This window comes from Girardinichthys multiradiatus, chromosome 24 (assembly GCF_021462225.1).
Source record: "Girardinichthys multiradiatus isolate DD_20200921_A chromosome 24, DD_fGirMul_XY1, whole genome shotgun sequence".
NCBI lineage: Eukaryota > Metazoa > Chordata > Actinopteri > Cyprinodontiformes > Goodeidae > Girardinichthys > Girardinichthys multiradiatus.
Genome location: NC_061816.1, coordinates 10,255,671 through 10,276,509, shown reverse-complemented (window position 1 = coordinate 10,276,509; position 20,839 = coordinate 10,255,671). Strand labels below are relative to the sequence as shown.

Here is a 20,839-nt window from a genome sequence, read left to right as displayed (position 1 = left end):
TGCAGCAACAGTATAAAAGGCAGCTCTGGTCATGCAGAGGCCAGAACTGGCTCATGAATGGACCCACATCGAGGTATCTCCAAGACTTTACTCTTCTAAGTCAGTGGGTGGAGCTAACATTGCTGTAATCAATGTGATTGGCCTGTAGTGGACTTGCTGTGCAGGTTAACCAATCAGATGAACCAAACTGTAATGTTAAATTGTTCATTGGTGCACAGCAACAAAGCAACCGTGAACCGTTTCTAAAAATGTGTTCCCATTGTAATGAATGGGAGAAGATTTAAAATCATCCACACACGTTGTCCTTTATGTAGGCTTTGAACTTTGAGCTATAAACAACATTTAAACTGAAAAACAGGAGTCAAGACATTGAGGTAATCATAAATACTTCAGATTTGTAATTCCTTTTACCGTTTTTAGAACATTACAATTTAATCAAAACAGTCTTAATGAATACTGCTAATAACTGCACCCACTCTGCTGCAAAGCTGAAACAAATACTTGCCGCTACCTTTAATAAAACATCTACAGTTAAAAGATTAAAGCATGGATCAAATCTATCTCAGTGACGTTCAGATACCAGGGTGAGTTTAAACTACACGCCTCATAAACAAGGAAATACACCGCACTTCTCCACTGACCCCAGTGTAATAATCATATCCGGTTTTCTAAAATGTTCACAAGGGGTCATTGCTTTTAACTTACTGGATACTGAATTTGATCCTCTTCAGCAGAAATCTCTTAAACTTTAACTATTTTAATGTTTGCAAATTTTTCAGAGCTAAACCCTTCAGGGTCTGCAATACACATAACATTTACACAGTAAATGCAACTCTTCTAGGTATATGTGTTGAATTATGTTTTTAATAAACAGAAATCTTTACAAAATTTTGATTCATTTTTTTACTGAAATTATAAGGTATAAACAATTATTTAATAGATTATTTATTACCTTTAGGCACATAATACACTACATGAGCAGAAACTGTAATGCAAAACAGGATGTATTTTTACAAAGTCATGCTTTTTGATCAGTACAATCACCACATGTTGGCTGATGAATAGAAAGTGCTGCAATTCCTTTGCATGTACACTCAGATTAAACTCAGATAAAACCCCTAAACTGTGACACCGCAATTCATCCCTTCTCTATCCACTTTGCTCTCTGTTTCGGCCATAAGGTGTACAAAGTTCAGGATATTCCCATGTAATCATGGGTTGGTTTCTAGTAAGTGCCAGTTTTCTCTGTCTTTATGGAGCATGCAATGATGCAGTGGTGGCCCTCCCCCACCTGTTGCTGTCAGTCCTTCAGAAGTGTTACCCGTTGCAAAAAATATGATGTGGAAACTAAAGGAGTGCCACCTATCACTCTCATTAAGGCAATGCTGTTTTAAAATTATAGTTAGCAAGCTATTAGAGGGGGACTGCAGGCCCAAGTGGATTGTCTGAAGTAACCTACTAATATCAACTTGTTGTAATTGTATTACTAAAAGATGAACAGCAAAATATTTTATATTCTGCACATTAGGCAATTAAACCATGCAAAATGAACACACCTTTAAGCTGTATATTTATTGACGTCTGTGTAACCAAACTATGAAATAAATAGTGGAATATTAATATTATTATATATCAATATGTTAGATTATGATTGCAGTAGGACTAATTGTTCTTTTCTATTTAAAACAAGAACAATTAGATAATTTTATACAATTTTGTTTGACTTTTTTTACTCAAATTTGCCGCCCCGTGCATATGCCCATGCTTTCAGTACATGCCATGCTTGGCCGAGCTTTGAGATCTTGATTAATGACGTTAAGGTGGAAAGATTGAGAAGTGCTCCACACTGAGAGGTCAATGTCAGCAGGAATGTCTCGTTCCGTCTCAGTTTCCTATTCCTCACTCTTTCTTTTTCCACATTGTGTTCCCCAGCCTTTTCCTTTTTTAAACACAGCAAGTTTTTTCTTTAGGTAGACCTCTATTCTAGTCAGTGAGTCAGCCGTGCTGTCTGCTTGTGGTGTAAACCTCCCCTTTCTCTATTCTAAATAAAGTAGTCCACTCTGTTGTGAAGCCACTAAGCTGGGCTGTACCACTGAGTAAATGGGAGAAGATGTCTCATTATCAGTATTCAAGGATGTGCAGCCTGTTTCTGTCTCCTTTTCAAGATGTTCTTGCAGCCAGAGTCACCAGAAACAAAATAATGATGTAGAAACTGTAACAGCACTGTTGTGTGGGAGTCTCCAGGCACATTATCTGTCCCAATTTGTTCTGCATGATCATCTTTCTGTGATGTTTATTCTAGCAGAGAACCTTATTATCAGTGTAATTGTAAGGTTTATATTTGTAGTTTCACCAAGTTTTTGAACTCTAATGAAGTAGGAGAAATGCCTTCATGTCTAGTTTTAAATGCACTGTTAATATACTGTACCAGAGGTGGCCAATCAGAGATTTTTGGCCCATTTTCCCATCTCCGTTTTAGAGTTCTCTTTAAGAACTATATTGGTGAGTCTGGGTCTCTCTGCTTAGGCTGCTGCCCCCGCAACCCGACCCCGGATAAGCGGAAGAAAATGGATGGATTGATACTTCAAAACGGTTACCTTTTATTTTTTTTATATTTGAAATAGAGATATATCAATCAATGGGCCAGAAACTGGAATCAGAAAGTTTGCACTTGATTCACTCTGATCAGAAAGTGGTCGATAAAATACTGATAAATATTTATTTTTTGTTACCTTTCATTGATGCATTATTGAGGATATACTGTAATTCCTCCAATCCTTGATGGACGCAAAATTCTACTTCTATCAAAGAACCCAGTAGCCATTTTCCCTTCTTTTTCCTCATCTGTTTTAGGGTGTTTTCACACTTGCCACTTTTGGTCCACTTTAAACGGACCGGAGTTCGTTTTCCCCCTTGGTCCGGACCTTTTGTGCAGGTGTGAATACACTCAACCCACTTTTTGAGGTGGTCGCTTCCAAACAGACTCTGATGCGGTTGGCTTATGGTCTGAATACGAACCAGCCCTGACCCGAACCAACTGCAGAAAATGTACGTCTCTTTGGACTTAACAAGCCACGTAGCCGATAGCAAAGGTGTACGTTATACTCAAATCATACTTGGCCAGCTGATTGTTGCAACACTGGGCATGTGGGACCGGGCACGCAGAGCACACCGTCTTCTTCGGCGTTCAGCACGCATTCGCGCTGTTCCAAACTTATAAATAGAACGTCGCTCTTCACTCTCACAATAATATTGCAGCTGTAATAACGGCATAAATATGCAGAACAGAGCTGCTGCATGCAGCACGTCGATAGCTGTTTACCCAAATTTCCGGGTCTGTGCTCTGTCATTTCTGTCCAATGGGAACAATGATCGTCACCCGGGTGGCTTTGTTTACAAGTAATAGTTCACTTGCAAAAAGTACAATGTGAAAACAAACCGCACCAAACAAAAAAAAATAAAGTCCGCTTTTTCTCCGGACCAAACAAGCGGACCAAAGGACTTTCCTGGTGTGAATACACCCTTAGTCTTTTGGAAAAAAAAACATTTAATTTGCTAAAACTGAAACTGGCAGGTTGGACCTCGGGGAAAGTAGGAAATTGGGATCGGCCGGGGAAGGCCCAATCGGTGCATCCTTAATGGGAACCAAGGGAATGTCAGCCAAAAGGTGACATAACACCCTCTGTGTGAGAAAGAAGTCATTGTAGAAAACGATTGGTTGACATTTCTATCTGTTAAGAACAATCAATTATGTATTCTCTAGAAAACAAAGACCCAACATTTCCAAAAGTCTGATAACAGAGTTTGATGGATAAATTACAACTCCCTAAAATCTACACTTTCTTTTTAAAAATAATTTTACCTCTTGTGCTTGCTCTGAGTTTATTATAAAACACATAACTGATACTGAAAAGAACTACTTCCAGGTCATCTTCCCACAGTAATACCTTCCACACTCTCTGATTAGTCTATATCTATACATCATACAATGGCTTGAAAATGTATTTGCCCCTTTTCAGAGTTGTTGTGTTTTTGCAGTTTTGTCACATTAAAATGTTTTAGATCAAACAAATTTTATATATCAGACAAACAGTACGTGAGTCTACGCAAAAAACTGATAATCGTTCCTAAAAACCTATGCTCACCAACATGTTTTTTGGGAATGAACAGCATCTTGATTGGATTTAAGTCCAGACTTTGACTAGGCCACCCTAAAATCCTCATTTTGTTTTATTGTTGAGCCATTCAGTGGTGGACTTGCTGGTTGTTCTGGTACATAACCCAATACACTTGAGTTAAAGGTCACTAACTGGTGTCCAGACATTCTCTATATATTAAAAATAGTTTGACCTGAAACATTAAAGTAAGAAGAAATGTCTAAAAGGGCAAATTCTTTTTCATGCCACTGTATGTTATGACATTACATGGATTAGACAACCTAAGTTTAAGACTCCTTGGTAATACAATCCTTATAAAGGTGCCCTGTCCCACTATATTTGATTTGCCTAACCACAGACACTTGTGTGACTCACTGGTTTAAAATCGAGTTTAGTCAATCTTTTCCTGTATTTTATTTGGGTAAACCGTACCTTCTGAGTATTGTCTTATAGCATGACTCATACACCTAAAATAAGTTAATTTTTGTTCCATTACACCATTCTGAAGACCATTTCTCAGTCTGAAAGCATCCTAGTTTAGGGGTTAATAAAGGTGTGCCCTGTCGTTGAGTACAGCCTGGAGTTGCAAACTTCCTGCTCTGGATGTTGCTTACCTTTTTCCAGTTCACGGAGTGCCTGTATACCTAGAGGGAATATATCCCTAGTATTCAATCTGACAAGTAGGAACATTACCTTTAGAGAAAATATCTTTAATAATTTAAAAATATTTATCATATGTGTCTCAGAATCTTTTTTAAAAGTTTGAATCAAAGTTCATTAAAGTAAAAACGGATTAACTTTGCAGTATAAGGCCTGCACATAATAAAGGTTTTTATTAAAGGTTTCATAATTTCCCTATTAATTAGTTTAATTAAAATTATGTCAAAGCATCCTATATCCAAGCATGAATTTCAAATCTTGCCCTAAAACTGCACCAATTCTTGTTAATAACTGCATTAGTAAATATTTGATATGCTGTTTAGTATAGGAGGAAAATAGGAGAAAACACTCCTTGAAAATGTCCAGAACTTCCAGAAAACCTTCTTAATCCTCTCTTGTTTTGCAGAGTTATGGAGCACATGCTCATGTTTAAGAAGCCGACACTTGAGAATAGTTACTATTTAGCTGGAAAATCATTTGTCTTTAAGTCGTGATATATGTCTGTTTTTAATCAGCTGGAGCCGCAGGAGATTTCAAGTGTCAAGCAGACTCTCTGCTCTGCTCTGCTCTCACAGTTGTATAAAAATATAGGGCTGGTTCCTCAGTCAGCCACACACCCTCTACATTTCATCCATTTTACTTCATTAGTTTTTTTTCCATCTCCAAATTTTTCTTCTCATTTTCATTTATTTTATTTAATTCTACTCTCCATTCAGACCCTGCACTCCAGCTGTCAGGAGCCACGCCCCCTCATTTGCATACACGTATCTGATTGGACGCTCAACTGCCAGAAGGAATGTGTGCTGGCCTGCAGAGCTGGTGTGTGTGAGAAGGAAAAATACCCTTCTGTTTTTTTATTTGGGAGCTATAACTGTTCACTTCTGTGTCTCACACAGTTAGCACGTGGAGCTCAAGTTAGTGCAGTAGCAGCCAACCAGCTGCAGCCATACAACACCACATGAAGCCAAATACAGTCGAGAACATTGCCTTTTTTGTCTTATCTCTGGCAGCCAGGATTACAGATAATGACATGATGTTTTCAGCCATCTAAGAGCTGTGATAGTTATAATCTGGCAAAAATCTCAACCAATAATACGATTTATAGTTATATTTAATTTCTTACAAATACTAATAATAATCAAATTACAACATAATTCAAGAGATTTTGGTTGCATAAAAAGCATTAAAAAATACGTGTTTTAAAATAGTAAATAGCCTGCCTTTAGAGTTCACTTTTACAGCTTATTTGACCAAAAACCAATATTATTAGCTTGATCAATAAACAGAGGATTGTTTTTTGTACACAAATACTTTTATCTGTAAGAGTAAATGATGAAAGATTCAAGGAATGCTTAAAATAAGGACAAAATATAGGATTCATTTGTAAAAATTGCAGTTTGCCTTAATTACCTCTCCCAAAACTGAATGATTTACTTTACATTTCAATAGAAAAAGTTGAGATAACTACATTTTCAAGCATAGATAAATAAAAATTTCGGAATTATACCTGACCTACTTTATTGTAGGATTTGAACCAAAGCTTCCAGCCCAGTATATATAGACGAATGGGGATTATACCATGTGGTTCATGGTGTAATGGTCCCATACTGGTCTAGGACACCATTGAAGTTCAGGTACATTGATTCCAGATAGATGTGACCCTAAAATTTATTATAGGCTCCACATACAGTGCAAAAGTATTCATTAAGTTTCATAATGCTATTACCTGCAGTCCTGAGTAATGCGTTAGCCCTTAAATGATGACCTGGATCCTATTTTTCCAGCTTTTATTTCATACTGAAGGCAGCTGCAGCTTGTTTCTAGAGATGATCTGCAGGTCAAATCTAAAAACTGTTTCTTTTGATTTTTCCTATTCATGCATGCATCAAAACAAAACTAGGAGCGCCCACTGTTTTGGTCTGTAAACATATGTGCCAACAGCATGTACTTTGATGCACTAAAAATCAAATAAAGGTTGGGGACAAATGTTTTGATTCATAAAGGGTGATGATCTTGTCATTTCTTCTACCTCTATCGAAGGACCTGCAGCATGTTTGTTTCTCTGTTGTGTTTTATAGTCCTTAGAATAAGAAAATTGGAATCAGTAGCAAATAAAACCAGAAGTCTGTATCGGCCATAAAAAGCCTGATTGGTGCATCTCTGCTAGTCTGTCCATATTCTTCTTTGTAAGAAAAATGACATCTTTCCTAGGTCTGGGGGCCTCTAAACATTTTACTGTATTATGAGGACAACTTGGGGGAACGCTTCACCCATTTCTGATGATCTTTATTGATCTAAACTCAACATATCTTTTCTTTTATCTTTACCTGAGCCAGTGAAAAGTAGCTAAATGAAAGGAGAGCAGAGCGATGGGTCTGGGCTGAACAGTTAATTACAGCCATAACAGAGTTACTCTCTGCATTTATAATTACCTCGTGCATATATCTCTCCCAGCTCTCTTTGTGCGGTTTTACATTTCACATCCATCACCTATAATGACACACCCGTGCAGAAGTAAGCTACAAAAAACATCAGCTTGCTTTTTAACATCCTTTTTCGCCCTCCCCAGCAGAGAGGGGAGGTGTTTCAGGTAATAACGGGTCCAGTTTTAACTGCATCTTCTCACACTGGGTCCAGCTGTTCCTACGCAAGCCACTCTGGTCTACAGGGGCTGCCCGTCCTGTGCGAGGACTCCATTTCTCAGAACAAGTTTATATTTCAGATAAGTAAACAGTTACAAGGAAGACACTGAGGAGAAATGTGAACCATCTTTCTGTTGCATTTCCCAGCAGTGAATGTCAAGTCCTGAAGGTGTGAGGCAGATTAGCATCCGGGAAAACAGGCTTTTGAATGTTGACCCTTTGTGGGATTACTTGCTGGGTTACAAAAGTAAATAATATGCCTTGTTGGTGCATTTCAAAAAGCAAATCTCCTAAGAAGTGAAATTGACTCACATGCTGCACATACTAGTCTAACATAAGCATGGCTACAGAGGTGGCCTTTTTGCTGCTGCGTTAATTATAAGATCCAAGGAATGTTGGGATCATTTTAACCAGCAGTGTGACAGTACATGTCCTCTCTCCCACAACGTCCACCATAATCACATCTATCAGTGTTGCAGATGGAGACGTACATCTCACCCACCCATGCACTTTCGCAGCTAATTCAAGACCTCACCTAAGTAAGGAGGGTTAGAAGAACCTTATTTATACGCCTTGAACTTCCTCATATTTTTCCACAAGCTTTTTATTTTCAATTTAGGTCTAGACTTTGACTAGGCCATTGTAACACATAAGAATTTTTTCATCTAAACCATTCCATAGTATGTTTAGGGTCCTTATCCAGCTGGAAGGAAAACTTCGCCAGTCTTTCTAATAGGTTTTCTTTCTTGATTGTTCTATATTTTAGCACCCCCCACAGTATTATGCTGTGACCACCATGCTTCACCATGAATAAATTATCATTTTCCTTCCACCTAACAGTTATGCACCACGTTTTGTTGGTCTATCACATAAAATCCCAGTAAAACAGATTGAAGGTTGTGGTTGTAATGTTAAGGCACCGTCTGCTCTTTGGTTACAGCTCAGGGAAATGTCAGGACATCTGCTTGCACATGTCCAGGCCTGAACGGGCGTAGTCTTTGCTGCAGGTGAACCTGAATATGCAACTCAGCAGATGGATATCAGGCCTTTTATCAGGGTCACTACTGAAGCTAGATTTGTTCAAAAGGAGGAGCTGAGGAGCATTAATCTTCTGCAGGTACAAAGTTAAGTACTGCCCTTTGAGTTCTACATAAAGGCTGACACTGTTGACGGATTCAGCTTTTAAAGCTAATTTTAGAGCAAATAATTATTCCAGTTATAGAAACATATCCTGCCTTTTCTCTCTTTTCTGCATTTCATTATGGCACCAATTAGGAAACTTTCCACAGTTTATTTTTGAGTACAAGCAAGCCTAATGTGACCCATATTCCCAGTAGAATTCAGCTTAAGGTTGTACAGCTTTTTCATCCATTTAGGGCAGCAGGATTACAAGGCAGCTCTGTCAGGATAAATGCACTAATTTTTTATGTGAGTGCCTATTTATGAATGAGAGAATATTCAAGTTTATTGTTTTATTGTTTCACAAAATGTGTCATGTTTTCATTATTTAGCTGAGCAACTCTATGTTTTTCTTAGGCAGCTTCATGTGTCCCAGAGTTTCACCACAAACGCTCCCGACCCAGTTGTGCACTCACACACAACGTGATAATACCTGTGTGAATGTTTACAGGTCAGCCTGCCTGAACCCACTGATGCAGCTATAATAAACACAGAGAGCATTAAGTAGCATGCAAGTAAAGATGAGTTAACAGCCTTGAAATAAACTCATCTTTATTGCAGTAGTATAATCTCACTCAGAAAAAATGAGTAAATGAATTCAGTGGGGAACAAACAGAGATGCACCAATCAGAGATCAGAATGGGACAGTTTTCTCTTGAATGGTTATAATCTATAATCAGCAGGTCAAATATTTCAAAACCAGGATTTCTTTTCTGTTCAATAAATGCGTCAAAACTAAAGAAGCCCACCACTTAACAATGGGCCTGTGGTGCTTTTCCACCTTTGTTTCCCACCAAACCCACCTGTAGTTCTTAGTCTCATCTGACCAAAGCATGCATTTCTGTTTAGGAAACTCCACCTGTTTATGTTTGTGATGGTACAACAACCCTTTTCTTTTCCAGGCATCACGATTAAAGTAAAAACCGTTGGCATGATTGTTTTGGAGACTTGGTGACCCCTGAGGTGCTGCTCTATGGAGCAGATCTCCTAACAGTGAGCTTTACCTCTCTTATAGAGCTGCACAATATATCGAATATTAGTCGTCATTGAAATATTATTGTATGCAATATCGCAATGCCAAAGGACTGTTTGGATGCAATCGTTGGTAGGACATTCTATTTAAAGAGTGATTCGGAGAAATGGGTCTCTGTGTGACCCAGGGAAGTAGAAAGACATATATTACTAAATAAAAGCACTGACCTACTATAAAGTTAATGAAGTTTATTACTATAAAAGAAGTATTTACTGTCGGGCTTTTTACACATCTTCACAGGTGGTACCGATGAGTGTAATGAAAGCGGTACATATTGACACTTGGACGGTAAATTAAAGATAACTCATAAGAAATAGACAAATAAATAAGCTTCTGTGTTGCATCAAGAAACAGAAACTTGCAGATTATTAATTAGAAGTAAAAATAAAAGTATAAAATGCATTAGTTACATTTACTTAAAGGGATTTTTAAGAGTAGCAATAAATGTGCAACATTTTTCTCCAAATGAATAAATGTAGTTGAAATGAATCTTAGGAATGTTTGTTAGAAAAAAAAACCTTTACTCCGCTCATGTTGCTGGTTGTAAAAACTGTTAAACACAGATCTTTATTTATCATCCTTGATAAAGCTTTATCGTTGCCTCTGAGCTGATGTTTTCCTGCTGTGACACTTCTAGTTCTTCTTGGTGGACAGATTAAGCTGTCTTCCAGGAATGAAGCATGTAAATTATTTTTTGTACATGCTGCTAATTGCATCAAGTTATTTTTGTCACTGTGTCTGTCTAACGAGCCTCCAAGCAGAGGATGTTTGGGTTCCAACCAACCCATGTGTCTGCTTCTAGTCTGCTTTCTGCATGTTTTCTCAAGAGCAGGGTGACTCATAGTGTGTGTGTGTGCGCGTGTGTGTGAACCAGAACACCATGTCGTCCCGAGCTTCCAGAGCACCATCTCCCAGCTCAGTGACTCGTTTATCAGAACTGAGGATTAATCTGTTGATGCTTTTGTCCTCATTGATTGACTCTTCATGCCATCAACACAGTAGATCATCTTCTTTCTGGCCCTTAGAGATAAAATGTTGCAGAACTGAAACTATTGATTATTTGATTTTTAAGTGTTGCTTTTTTAACAGATTCTGTTGCAAGAGGAATTAATTATATTTTTCCCTCCAAATGTAACATCCTGTTTGTTTGCCAAATAACTCTTGAATTAATCCATACAACAACCAGAATATGAATAAATACTGGAGATTGTTGTTAAGTACGGCCTTTGGCTCCAGAGTATCTGCAGGTCTGCTCAGATGTTTAAGTCCACTCATCATTGGCATGAATGTCGTTATTTTGGGTTCTCAGTTACTTTTTTTCAAACTGTTCTTTTTCCAGGGCTGATTGATCGTGAGATAAATAACAAATGTCTTTGTCACCATGAAAATGATTTGTTTGACAGCACTAACTGGATTAACCAAAACCGAGATCAATGTTAAAGTCTGAGGAACTTAGTTTGGACCAAAGGGGAGTTGGGGAAATATCTTAGATTTCTAAACAACTGCAGAGTCCAACAGCATCAGCTCAGACAACTGTTTTGTAAGTACAAGTTATTCAGATGTGTCACCACTTTTTCAAGTTGGAGACAAAACCCGAACTGGATGAAAGGAAATTGGTTGCGGGGAGCTGGAGACACCAAGGCTGACACCTGCCTGGAACTGGAAACTACAAGAACATCAGTATAACCAGTATCCTCGTCCACAAGGGAGACCGTTTTTATTTTTTTTTACACCGCCATGGTCTGAAGTCATGTTAGCAAAAAAAGAAGCTCCTGCTCCAAATTCAACATCTGAAATTTGCATCAGCCCGCATGGACAATATGAATTTATGAGAAATATTTTATATTACCGGTTGGCCTCGAAGCGATTTTAGCAAACCGTCCGGTGCCTTAGGAGGGGGAAGCAGTGCTTCGCCAACACTGTTTACAGTGGGGGTGGGAGGCAGCTGACCTCGACTGGGGACATTATCAGGCGGTGGAAGGAGTACTTCGAGGATCTCCTCAATCCTACCATCACGCATTCCCTGGTGGAAACAGAGGCTGGGGACTCGGGGTTGGACTCTTTCATCACCCAGGCTGAAGTCACCGAGGTGGTTAAAAAGCTCCGCGGTGGCAAGGCTTCGGGGTTGAATGAGATCCGCCCTGAGTACCTCAAGTCTCTGGATGTTGTGGGGCTGTCATGGTTGACATGCCTCTTCAACATTGTGTGGCGGTCGGGGACAGTGCCACTGGACTGGCAGACTGGGGTGGTGGTCCCTCTTCATAAGAGGAGGTGTCTGGGGAGAGGGACGTCTGGGCGTCTCTGCTGAGTCTGCTGCCCCCGCGACCCGGTCCCGGATAAAGTGGAAGACGACGAGTATGAGATTTTATATTTAAGTAGAAATTAATGTTTGGATAAAATAGGGTGGGGCATTAAAAAAAAATGCTAACAACTGTCAGGAACGGTGGTGGTGGTAGCATCATGATGTGGGGCTCTTTAGGTACCAGCAGTACTGGTGGATAGAATACCAAAAACATAGGACTACTGTATAGTCAAGTTCTTGGGCTACACCCCATAATCTATATCTTCCACCTGTTCATGAAAATGTTTGGAGTCATCCATATCATTGTCTTGCTTGTTTGTGTGTTCCAGCCTTTTTCAGGTGACCAAATGGAAGACTTCAGCAGTGAGCTATTTAACAGTTTCTTCGACGACCATCTGTTAGAGCGCCCCCTGTTGACAGATAGACCCTCACCCCTGCACATTGACATGGAGAGCAACCCAGGTGAGTTCAGTGCAGTCAAGAATATGCATGCTGCGCTTTCTGAGGTACGACCAAAATCCACGTCAAAGACTAAAAGCGTACTGAACGTAGCAGATAAACCAACCAATTGTTGGTTTAAAAACCAACAATTGAGGGGCCCTCTGTATCATCATGTTAGTTTTGGAGAAGTCGGATATCATGATTTTAAGAAAGACAGCTCATTTTGCTGAGTTTGAAACTCTCAAACACATTAATCTCCCTCGTTACTGGTTTATCTGCTCAGAGCTATTGCACTGGAGGCTCGCTCAGTTTGTTGAAGCTTGTTGTCATCATCTCATTGCTCTATGATCCAAGCTCATCACTTCAAATCCGTGTCCCTGTCAGGTGTTGCCATGGTCACAAAGAGATGGAAAAATGATAAGAGAAAATGACTGAAGCTGAAACAAATAAGATCACTGCAGAAACTGGAATCAAATGCTGCCACCAGATGAGCATGAATGCCTCAGCAGATAAGATCAAACGTGCTCAGGCTGGATTTAAATGTGCGTCTTTTTGGTAAAACGTTCTGTGATGTATTCATCTAAAATGATCATCTTTCACATTCATAAATGCAAGGATGCATTTATGAATGTTACTGAAACATGCTTTCCATACAGCTTGCTAGCAGCTGCGGGAGTCTTGCTTTGGGGAGCAATAAGTGACACTGCAGGATTATACAGAGTCTTGCAAAAGTATTTATACCCCTTAAACTTTCATGTTCAAACTGTATTATATTTCAAGTGATAGATCAGCGACGCAGTGCATAATTGTGAATTTAGGTTTTACAAATAAAAACCTGAAAAGTGTGTCGTGCATTTGTTTTCACTTCCCTCTGATGCCCTAAATAAAATCCAGTGGTAAACAGAGTCCACCTATGTGTAATTTATTCTCAGTATAGATCCTGTTGGTCTGTGAAGGCCTCAGAGGTTTGTTAGAGAACATTTATGGACAAACAGCATCATGGAGCTGATAAAGTTGTTGAGATATTTAAAGCGGAGTTAGGTTATAAAAACATATGAACATCTCACAGAAAGCTGTTCAAGCTGTTAACTGAAAATGGAAAACATGGTTCAAGTGCAAATCTACCAAGACATGGCTGTCAAGTTGAACTGAAACGCGGGGAAAGCATTAATCAGAGAAGCAGCCGAGAGGTAACTCTGGAGGAGCTGCAGAGATGAACAGTTCAGGTGGGAAAATCTGTTGACAGGACGGTGACAGCGTAGGAATAGGGTAGGGAAGTACTGGCTAGGTGCTAGGGTAGGGGATGCTCTAAGGAGCTGGGTCTTCAAGAGTTTCTAAAAGACAGGCAGGCCCTCTTCTGGTAGCGCTCAGAAGGTCTATTAGTTTTGCACTCCACAGATCTGGCCTTTTTAGACAGGTGTCAAGAAAAAAGCCACTGTTGGTTGAAAGCCGTTAGAGGTCTTGTATGCGGTTTGCCTCCGGCCAAGCAGAGGACACATTGAAGAAGGTGCTCTGGTCAGATGAGAAAATCAGAATCAGAATCAGCTTTATTGCCAAGTTCGTACATACAAACAAGGAATTTGACTCCGGTTCACTTTGCTCTCTGGTTTTTGTTTTTGCATTACAGAATATACATATATACAATATACAAATATACACATATATAAATAAAAAGGTGCCTTTGCAACATCTGTATGCTGTTGTTACTCTATTGAATGTTCATCAGAGAAACAGCCTGGGGGAAGAAACTGTCTCTGTGGCGGCTGGTTTTAGTAAACAGTTCTCTGTAGCGGCGGTCTGAAGGTAAAACTGTAAACAGTTTATGTGCAGGGTGTGTGGGGTCTGCAGAGATTTTAGCAGCTCTTTTTCTGACCCTAGACCTGTATAAGTCCTGGATGGAGGGAAGGTCAGCCCTGATTATTCTCTGCATTCCTGATTATTTGTTGCAGTCTGGACCTGTCCTGTTTTGTGGATGAGCCAAACCAAAAATAATTGAACTCTTTGGTGTAAATGCAAAATCCTGTGTGTGCATTGCCCTTAACACACCACCCCCATTACTAAACATGGTGGTGGCAGCATCATGCAGTGGGGATGCTTTTCTTCAGCCGATACAGACTGGTCAGAGCTGATGGGAGAAGGATGGAGCTACAAACAAAAGAATCTTGGAAGAAAACCTTTTAGAGACGGCAAAAGACTTGAGACTGGGGCAGAGGTCCACCTTCTAGTAGGACACCAACACCAGACATAATGCCAGAGCTACAATGGAATGGTTTAGAACAAAGCATTTTTTTGGATTAGAATGGCCTAGTCAAAGTCCAAGCCTAAATTCAAAAGAGAATCTATGAACATTCTCCTTCCAGTATGACTGAGGGGGGAGTCATAATTTTTCTTCCCATTCACAATTATGCTCTACGTAGTGTTGGTTTATCACATTAAATCCCATAAAATACATGACGTTTGGTTATAATGTGGCAAAATGTGGAAAGGTTAAAAGCATACGAATAATTTTGAAGGATCCTCTTGTGCTGTGCGCCTGCTTCACTCTATTTGGCTGTTATTAGTGAGTTTAATGAGCCAACACAAGCGTGACGTCAAGGATCCTGAATTAAAACCTAATTAATGTCAGCAGATGTTTTAAGCACTGTTACATTTTCCGTCCTTCTGAGAGGGCCTTTTTAATCTCACAGATATCCAAGGAGAGCACAGCTACTCTTTGAGTGAAGACTCCGCCCCCCAGAGTCCGGCCCTGTCAATCAAAATGGACCAAGAGTCTGGTGGGTCAATGACTTTGATGTTTTCAGAATTTATGCTTGTCGATTCAGATAAAGCTCAGAAGCTTCATGCTGATCCAGATTATCAGGGTGCCTCCGTCTGAACTTGATTAGATCAAATTTAAAGAAATGCCTTCCCTATTTGAGGATGCAAATCAAGAGAAATACGTTCCATTTTAAGTTTAGCTTCATCTTTGCAGGTGTTTCTTTCACTTTCTGACTCATCTTCTCCATCTCCTGCGGTCACCCTTTGTCTGTCTTTCTACCCACATGTCTTTGTCACCGTGTTTCTGTCTGTTTCTCCATTTGTCCTGGGGATCCAGCTGTCTGAGCAGCAGGATCCCAGTCTGAGCAGCTCTCCTCCAGCTAAGCCCTGCCCACCTAACACACACACGCGCATATAAACACACACAGACCGACACAATACTACAACAAGCATGTGGTTTTAAGTCTGCAGCTGTAGCCGTCGCCAAAGGAAACTCTTTCTCCCCTCTGTCAGGTTATCTCACTGTTTTCCAGCTCCTCTGGGCTTCTCACTCACCCTTAATCCAACTAAATTCACTTTTTTGGTTCAAGTATCTATTATTTGCTCAGCCTGGAAGAGCACATTAAGCAAAGAAATGGGTAGCTCAGGGTGAAAGAACAACTTTTTGTCTGCAGTGCATCAGCGGTATCAATAGTGTTTACTAGAATATATATTTAGTCACTTGATGAGTCCATTTGTTTCTTTGCATGCATCAGTTGTTAGATTTTGTATCAGTGATTTAAAGAAACTCTTGCATTTGGTTCAAAGCTTTCACCTCTATTTCTGACATAATATGTTTGCATTAAAAACAATTTGCAACTTAAAATTTGTCTGTCATGATAAGATTTAAGGTATTCCCGTCCAGATCTGTGCCGGTCCGCCCGTTTGAGATCGTAAAAGTACCTGCCAGTTTTGGAGAACTCCGTCTCAGCACCTAATCTCTTGAGAAGCTTGAGAGGAGTTAAAGATTGATGCGCTTTTTGCGTTTTCAGACTCGGCATGCAGTGAGAGTGGTAAACGCAGGAGCTGCTGCTTATTAGTCAAGATGAGTCAGGTTAATTAGACACCTACGGATGTTAGAGGATCTTGACCTTTTAGAAACCCAGTCCACTCTGAGTAAAGGGATTCATTATGTATTGTAGCCGATACTGCTGTTTAACAAGGGAAAAATCCGTGGCTTCTTTCACACATTAAAAACAAGATCAAATTTTGCTTATTTGATTTGAACTTTATATCCTTCTTGTTTATATCTTATGAACTGATTATAACTAATCACAATTGCAGCATTTTACACATTTTTACTCTTAAAATTATTTCCTCTTTTATCATTTCACACAAACAAATGTGTGAAAATCCTACCATTAAACTTTAAGTAAATTTTTTCAGTGGGACAAAAACATCCCACATATAACTTATATACACATACTGCTAATTTAACAATACCAGTTGTAAAGGTTGGAGCATACAGAGAGAGGGGTTGTTGTCCTTTCCTCTTTCCACAATCTCTGTGGATTGTCCAGAGTCCTGGGTCCTTTCCTATGGTCTCTTTGGCTATATGTTGAGCAAAATCATGCTGAAAGACCGACTGATGACCAATTATCAGTTTTCTGGCAGAGGCCACCAGCTTTTTATTCAAACTTTCCAGATATTTCAAGGAGTAAAAGGACCTTTGGAAAAGATTCTTGCCCACATCAGACCCAGCTGGAGAAAAACTCAATCCTAGTCTGACCAAAGAATACAGTTCCAGTTCAACAGGACCCCATTTAGTTCCATATGTTTGACTTTAAGATGTTCAAGTTTGTTTAAGATGGTCGGACATAAAAATGCTTTTCATGGCTAGTCTCCCAAACAACCAGTTGCCATGTAAATACTGTCTACATGGAGACTAGTGACTTTAAAACAGCAATTTAATGAAATCATGAGATTGGTTTTATATGCCCGTTTTCCATTAGTACCAACTCTACTTGACTCGGGTCAGTTCTGCTTTACATGGTTTGGCTAGTTTTCCATTACTATTGAGTACCATCTCAATGTAGGCAGGATCGTCTACGGCAATCTGGCCCAAACACAAACACAACAACAGCCCAGACTGCTGCTCAGTCTATGGCTGTTGTCAGACTCAGAGTGAAAGAAGAGAGCCAGAGAAGGCTGCAGGCAGCAAGACGAGGCACTCTGGATAAGTAAAGGAGAGGGAGGGAAGTCATGGAGCGGTATCAAATTGAAGGGTACGAGCTAGAGAATGTTTGAAGGTAAATTAACGCCACCTAATGCCGAAAAGCCGTGCCGAACCGTGCTGAGTAGAGACTAGTGGAAAAGGGGCAACACACTTAGTAGACATTTAAATTATTGCTCTGACTAGGACAGGTTTAGATGAGAAGCCATTTTCTTGTTGCTATTTCCTGACTGGAGACCAACACACAACATCTGCCTTACTTGAATGGCATGTTGTCTTGTCTTTTTCATTTTGAAAATTGACAAAAGAAACGGGCATCTATGCAACACCATATCTAGACGTTCCAAGACATAATGATCAGCTTACAAATTTTAGGAATAATTTTTTATTACTAAAATGCTTCAGTGCTCTTTTCCAAAATTTCCAAATCAATAAGGTTGATGGACACTGTATATAAGGACATTTGTCAGAAACAACGGACAAATAACCCTGCCTTCGTTTCTGCTTATTGAAATTGAAATCAAATTCAATGATCACACAGAGCATATAATTTATTTCAGTTTTAAATATGACTTCCCTTCCAAAAAAGGAATAAAAACATGCTAGTGCACACTAACTTAATATTCCATGGAGTACTGGGGAAACATCTGTGGAGTTGCAGGCCGGGATGTTGGTCCCAATCTTAAAGAGAGGAGAGTGTGTTCCAACTATCAAGGTATCATACTTCTCACTTCTCTGGAAAGATTTCCTCTAGGATGTTGGAAGAGAGGCTCTGACTGTTTTCCAACCCTTGGATTCAGGAAGAGGTGTGTGGCTGTCATCCTGGCCGTGGAAAATGGGTCCAGATCTTTACCCTCTTGGAACTTCTGACGGGGTCATGGGAGTTTGGTAGTCTAGTTTACATCTGTTTTGTAGATGTGAAAAAGAATTATGACCATGTCCCCCAAGGCATTTTGAGGGGAACCTGGGTTGCTTTTAAAGGATACCCAGTCCTTGTGTCCATCATTCAGCGATATCCTGCAGTATTGATTCTTGCTTCAAATAGTTTTCCCCCCCCTTAGTCGTTGTCGGCGTTGCTCTCATCCTGTCAAGGAGACGCTGAGCTCCTATTGCGCTGATCCATCTAATGTTTTAATACAACGAGTCTCCCAGCTGAGATCAAACAAAGTCACAACCTCTCCTCTATTAACCCCCTGTGGTGACTGCCTGGAGCTTTGCTTATTAACAGTTTTCTTACCTGTGCTTTCTGCTTTTTACCCGCACAGGAAGGCTTCTTGTACCAACAAAGGAGTCCCATAAACTGGGGAGAGAGAAGTTTAAGCTTCAGTTTTAATCACTTTTTCCCCCACATCTGCTTTTACAATCACTTAACACTGGATAGAACTACTGAAGTAGGACGTGTTTATTTAAATACTATATTTTTCACTCTTTAGTAATATTTTTATTGTTTTAATCCAGCTTCTACACTGCAGTGATGGAAGTTGTTTCTTATTCTGTGACAGCAGCCTAACATGGAAAATGAGTTTTCTTCAGCATGAAGCCTCTGGTACTCATTAAAAATGTCATAGTGAGTTTCCAATCTGGCCCTGGCTTAACAAGGGCAGAGGGCTTAACAAGGCTGAGGCTAACAGCAGGACTGGCCTCATTAGCAAAGGCTTCTGTGGCGCCCTCTGATAAGGAGCATGCAGGGAACAGGTAAATAGTGCATCTGTACTAAAACAAATTTCAAGTCACAAATCTGTCTAAAGGAGGGATTCCTTTAGTTGTACCCCGTTTAGTGCAAAATGAAATAAGCAATGTGAGCCTGTGTTTTACTCAGATTAAGATGTATTTGGTATCACTAAAATGATTATAAGACAAACCCCCAGGAAACGGTAGTTACGTAAGGTTTGTATATATCTTTAATTACACTAAGGTCGACCTCTTAATTAATTGATCGAGTAAAAAGAAGCACACATATAAAAACAAAAACAGCAGGTTAACTATACCTTAATTTGAAAAGAAAAAGGGAAACGGATGAGGAAATAATTCCTTTTAATCTGGCAGCTTCTCACACCAGAACCACCACTATTGGACAGGGAAGGGGAATGCCTACATTGAGGTCTGGAATCTGTTTACTCAGTAGTGAAACTGACTTGTACTCGACTTTATGCGGATCCCGCAGTCCCATTTCTCAGCTTGGCTAAGGTGGCAATCCCAGCACAACTGCTGTTGTTCTGGTCGAAGGTCATTCTAAGACTAAAAGGATGTTGGTACTTGTTCAGAATGTCACCAAATCTTCCCTTTGGACTCAGACCCAATTAATATGAAGGAAAAAAAAAACGGAAATCTTGCAGGAGTTTACACCAAATTAGACAAACGTAGCAAAGCATATGGTGCAAACAAAAGCATTTATTGCAACCATATCTCCAAAAGTCGACCAAGGCTTTCTGTTGACTCATTCAAGCAAAACTTGTTGCTGGCTGTGATTCTTTTTTGACTCTTTCCGAGTCTTAGAATTCAGATGCCTCCCGAGTGCCCAACTTCTAGGATAAGACTTATACAAGGGCCTAACCAACCAATCGCAAGTGGACCTTCAACAATCTGCAGACTATGACATGTTAGTTAGCCCATAAGAAAAATGTAATAACTTTTTCTTATGATACTTTTTAATCAATAGCGAGAACATGGATAAAACCATCCCAATTGGAGCTGTTTTTCACATTCAAGGTTTCAAACATGTTCTACTAAGAAAAGAGACAGCTTGCATTCAAGGTTTGACACATTAACCAATAGTTAAAGTTAGGACCAAATATTTAAAAGGTTTCATAAATTTTTTTAATGAATTTCTAAATTAAAGTAACACTACAGGTCCTTCTCAAAATATTAGCATATTGTGATAAAGTTCATTACTTTCCATAATGTCATGATGAAAATTTAACATTCATATATTTTAGATTCATTGCACACTAACTGAAATATTTCAGGTCTTTTATTGTGTTAATACGGATGATTTTGGCATACAGCTCATGAAAACCCAAAATTCCTATCTCACAAAATTAGCATATCATTAAAAGGGTCTCTAAACGAGCTATGAACCTAATCATCTGAATCAACCAGTTAACTCTAAAGACCTGCAAAAGATTCCTGAGGCCTTTAAAACTCCCAGCCTGGTTCATCACTCAAAACCCCAATCATGGGTAAGACTGCCGACCTGACTGCTGTCCAGAAGGCCACTATTGATACCCTCAAGCAAGAGGGTAAGACACAGAAAGAACGAATAGGCTGTTCCCAGAGTGCTGTATCAAGGCACCTCAGTGGGAAGTCTGTGGGAAGGAAAAAGTGTGGCAGAAAACGCTGCACAACGAGAAGAGGTGACCGGACCCTGAGGAAGATTGTGGAGAAGGGCCGATTCCAGACCTTCGGGGACCTGCGGAAGCAGTGGACTGAGTCTGGAGTAGAAACATCCAGAGCCAC

General features: G+C 39.7%; 2 protein-coding genes across 5 annotated transcripts in view; one reads left to right on the top strand and one right to left on the bottom strand.

The window, feature by feature from the left end:
- Window positions 1-20,839, top strand: part of creb3l1 (cAMP responsive element binding protein 3-like 1) — a 40,335-nt gene that overhangs the window by 1,201 nt on the left and 18,295 nt on the right. For 2 of the 4 annotated variants that reach the window (XM_047355376.1, XM_047355373.1), the window contains exons 2-3: window positions 12,303-12,435; window positions 15,102-15,188. In XM_047355376.1, the coding sequence (XP_047211332.1) occupies window positions 12,303-12,435; window positions 15,102-15,188 (220 nt within the window). Of the gene's footprint in view, window positions 1-5,533; window positions 5,637-12,302; window positions 12,436-15,101; window positions 15,189-20,839 lie in introns of all 4 variants that reach the window. The other 2 variants (XM_047355375.1, XM_047355374.1) reach the window with 2 other exon arrangements.
- The window catches only part of unc50 (unc-50 homolog (C. elegans)), a 72,338-nt gene that overhangs the window by 37,209 nt on the left and 14,290 nt on the right, over window positions 1-20,839 (bottom strand). The gene's annotated exons all lie outside the window — the stretch shown is intronic.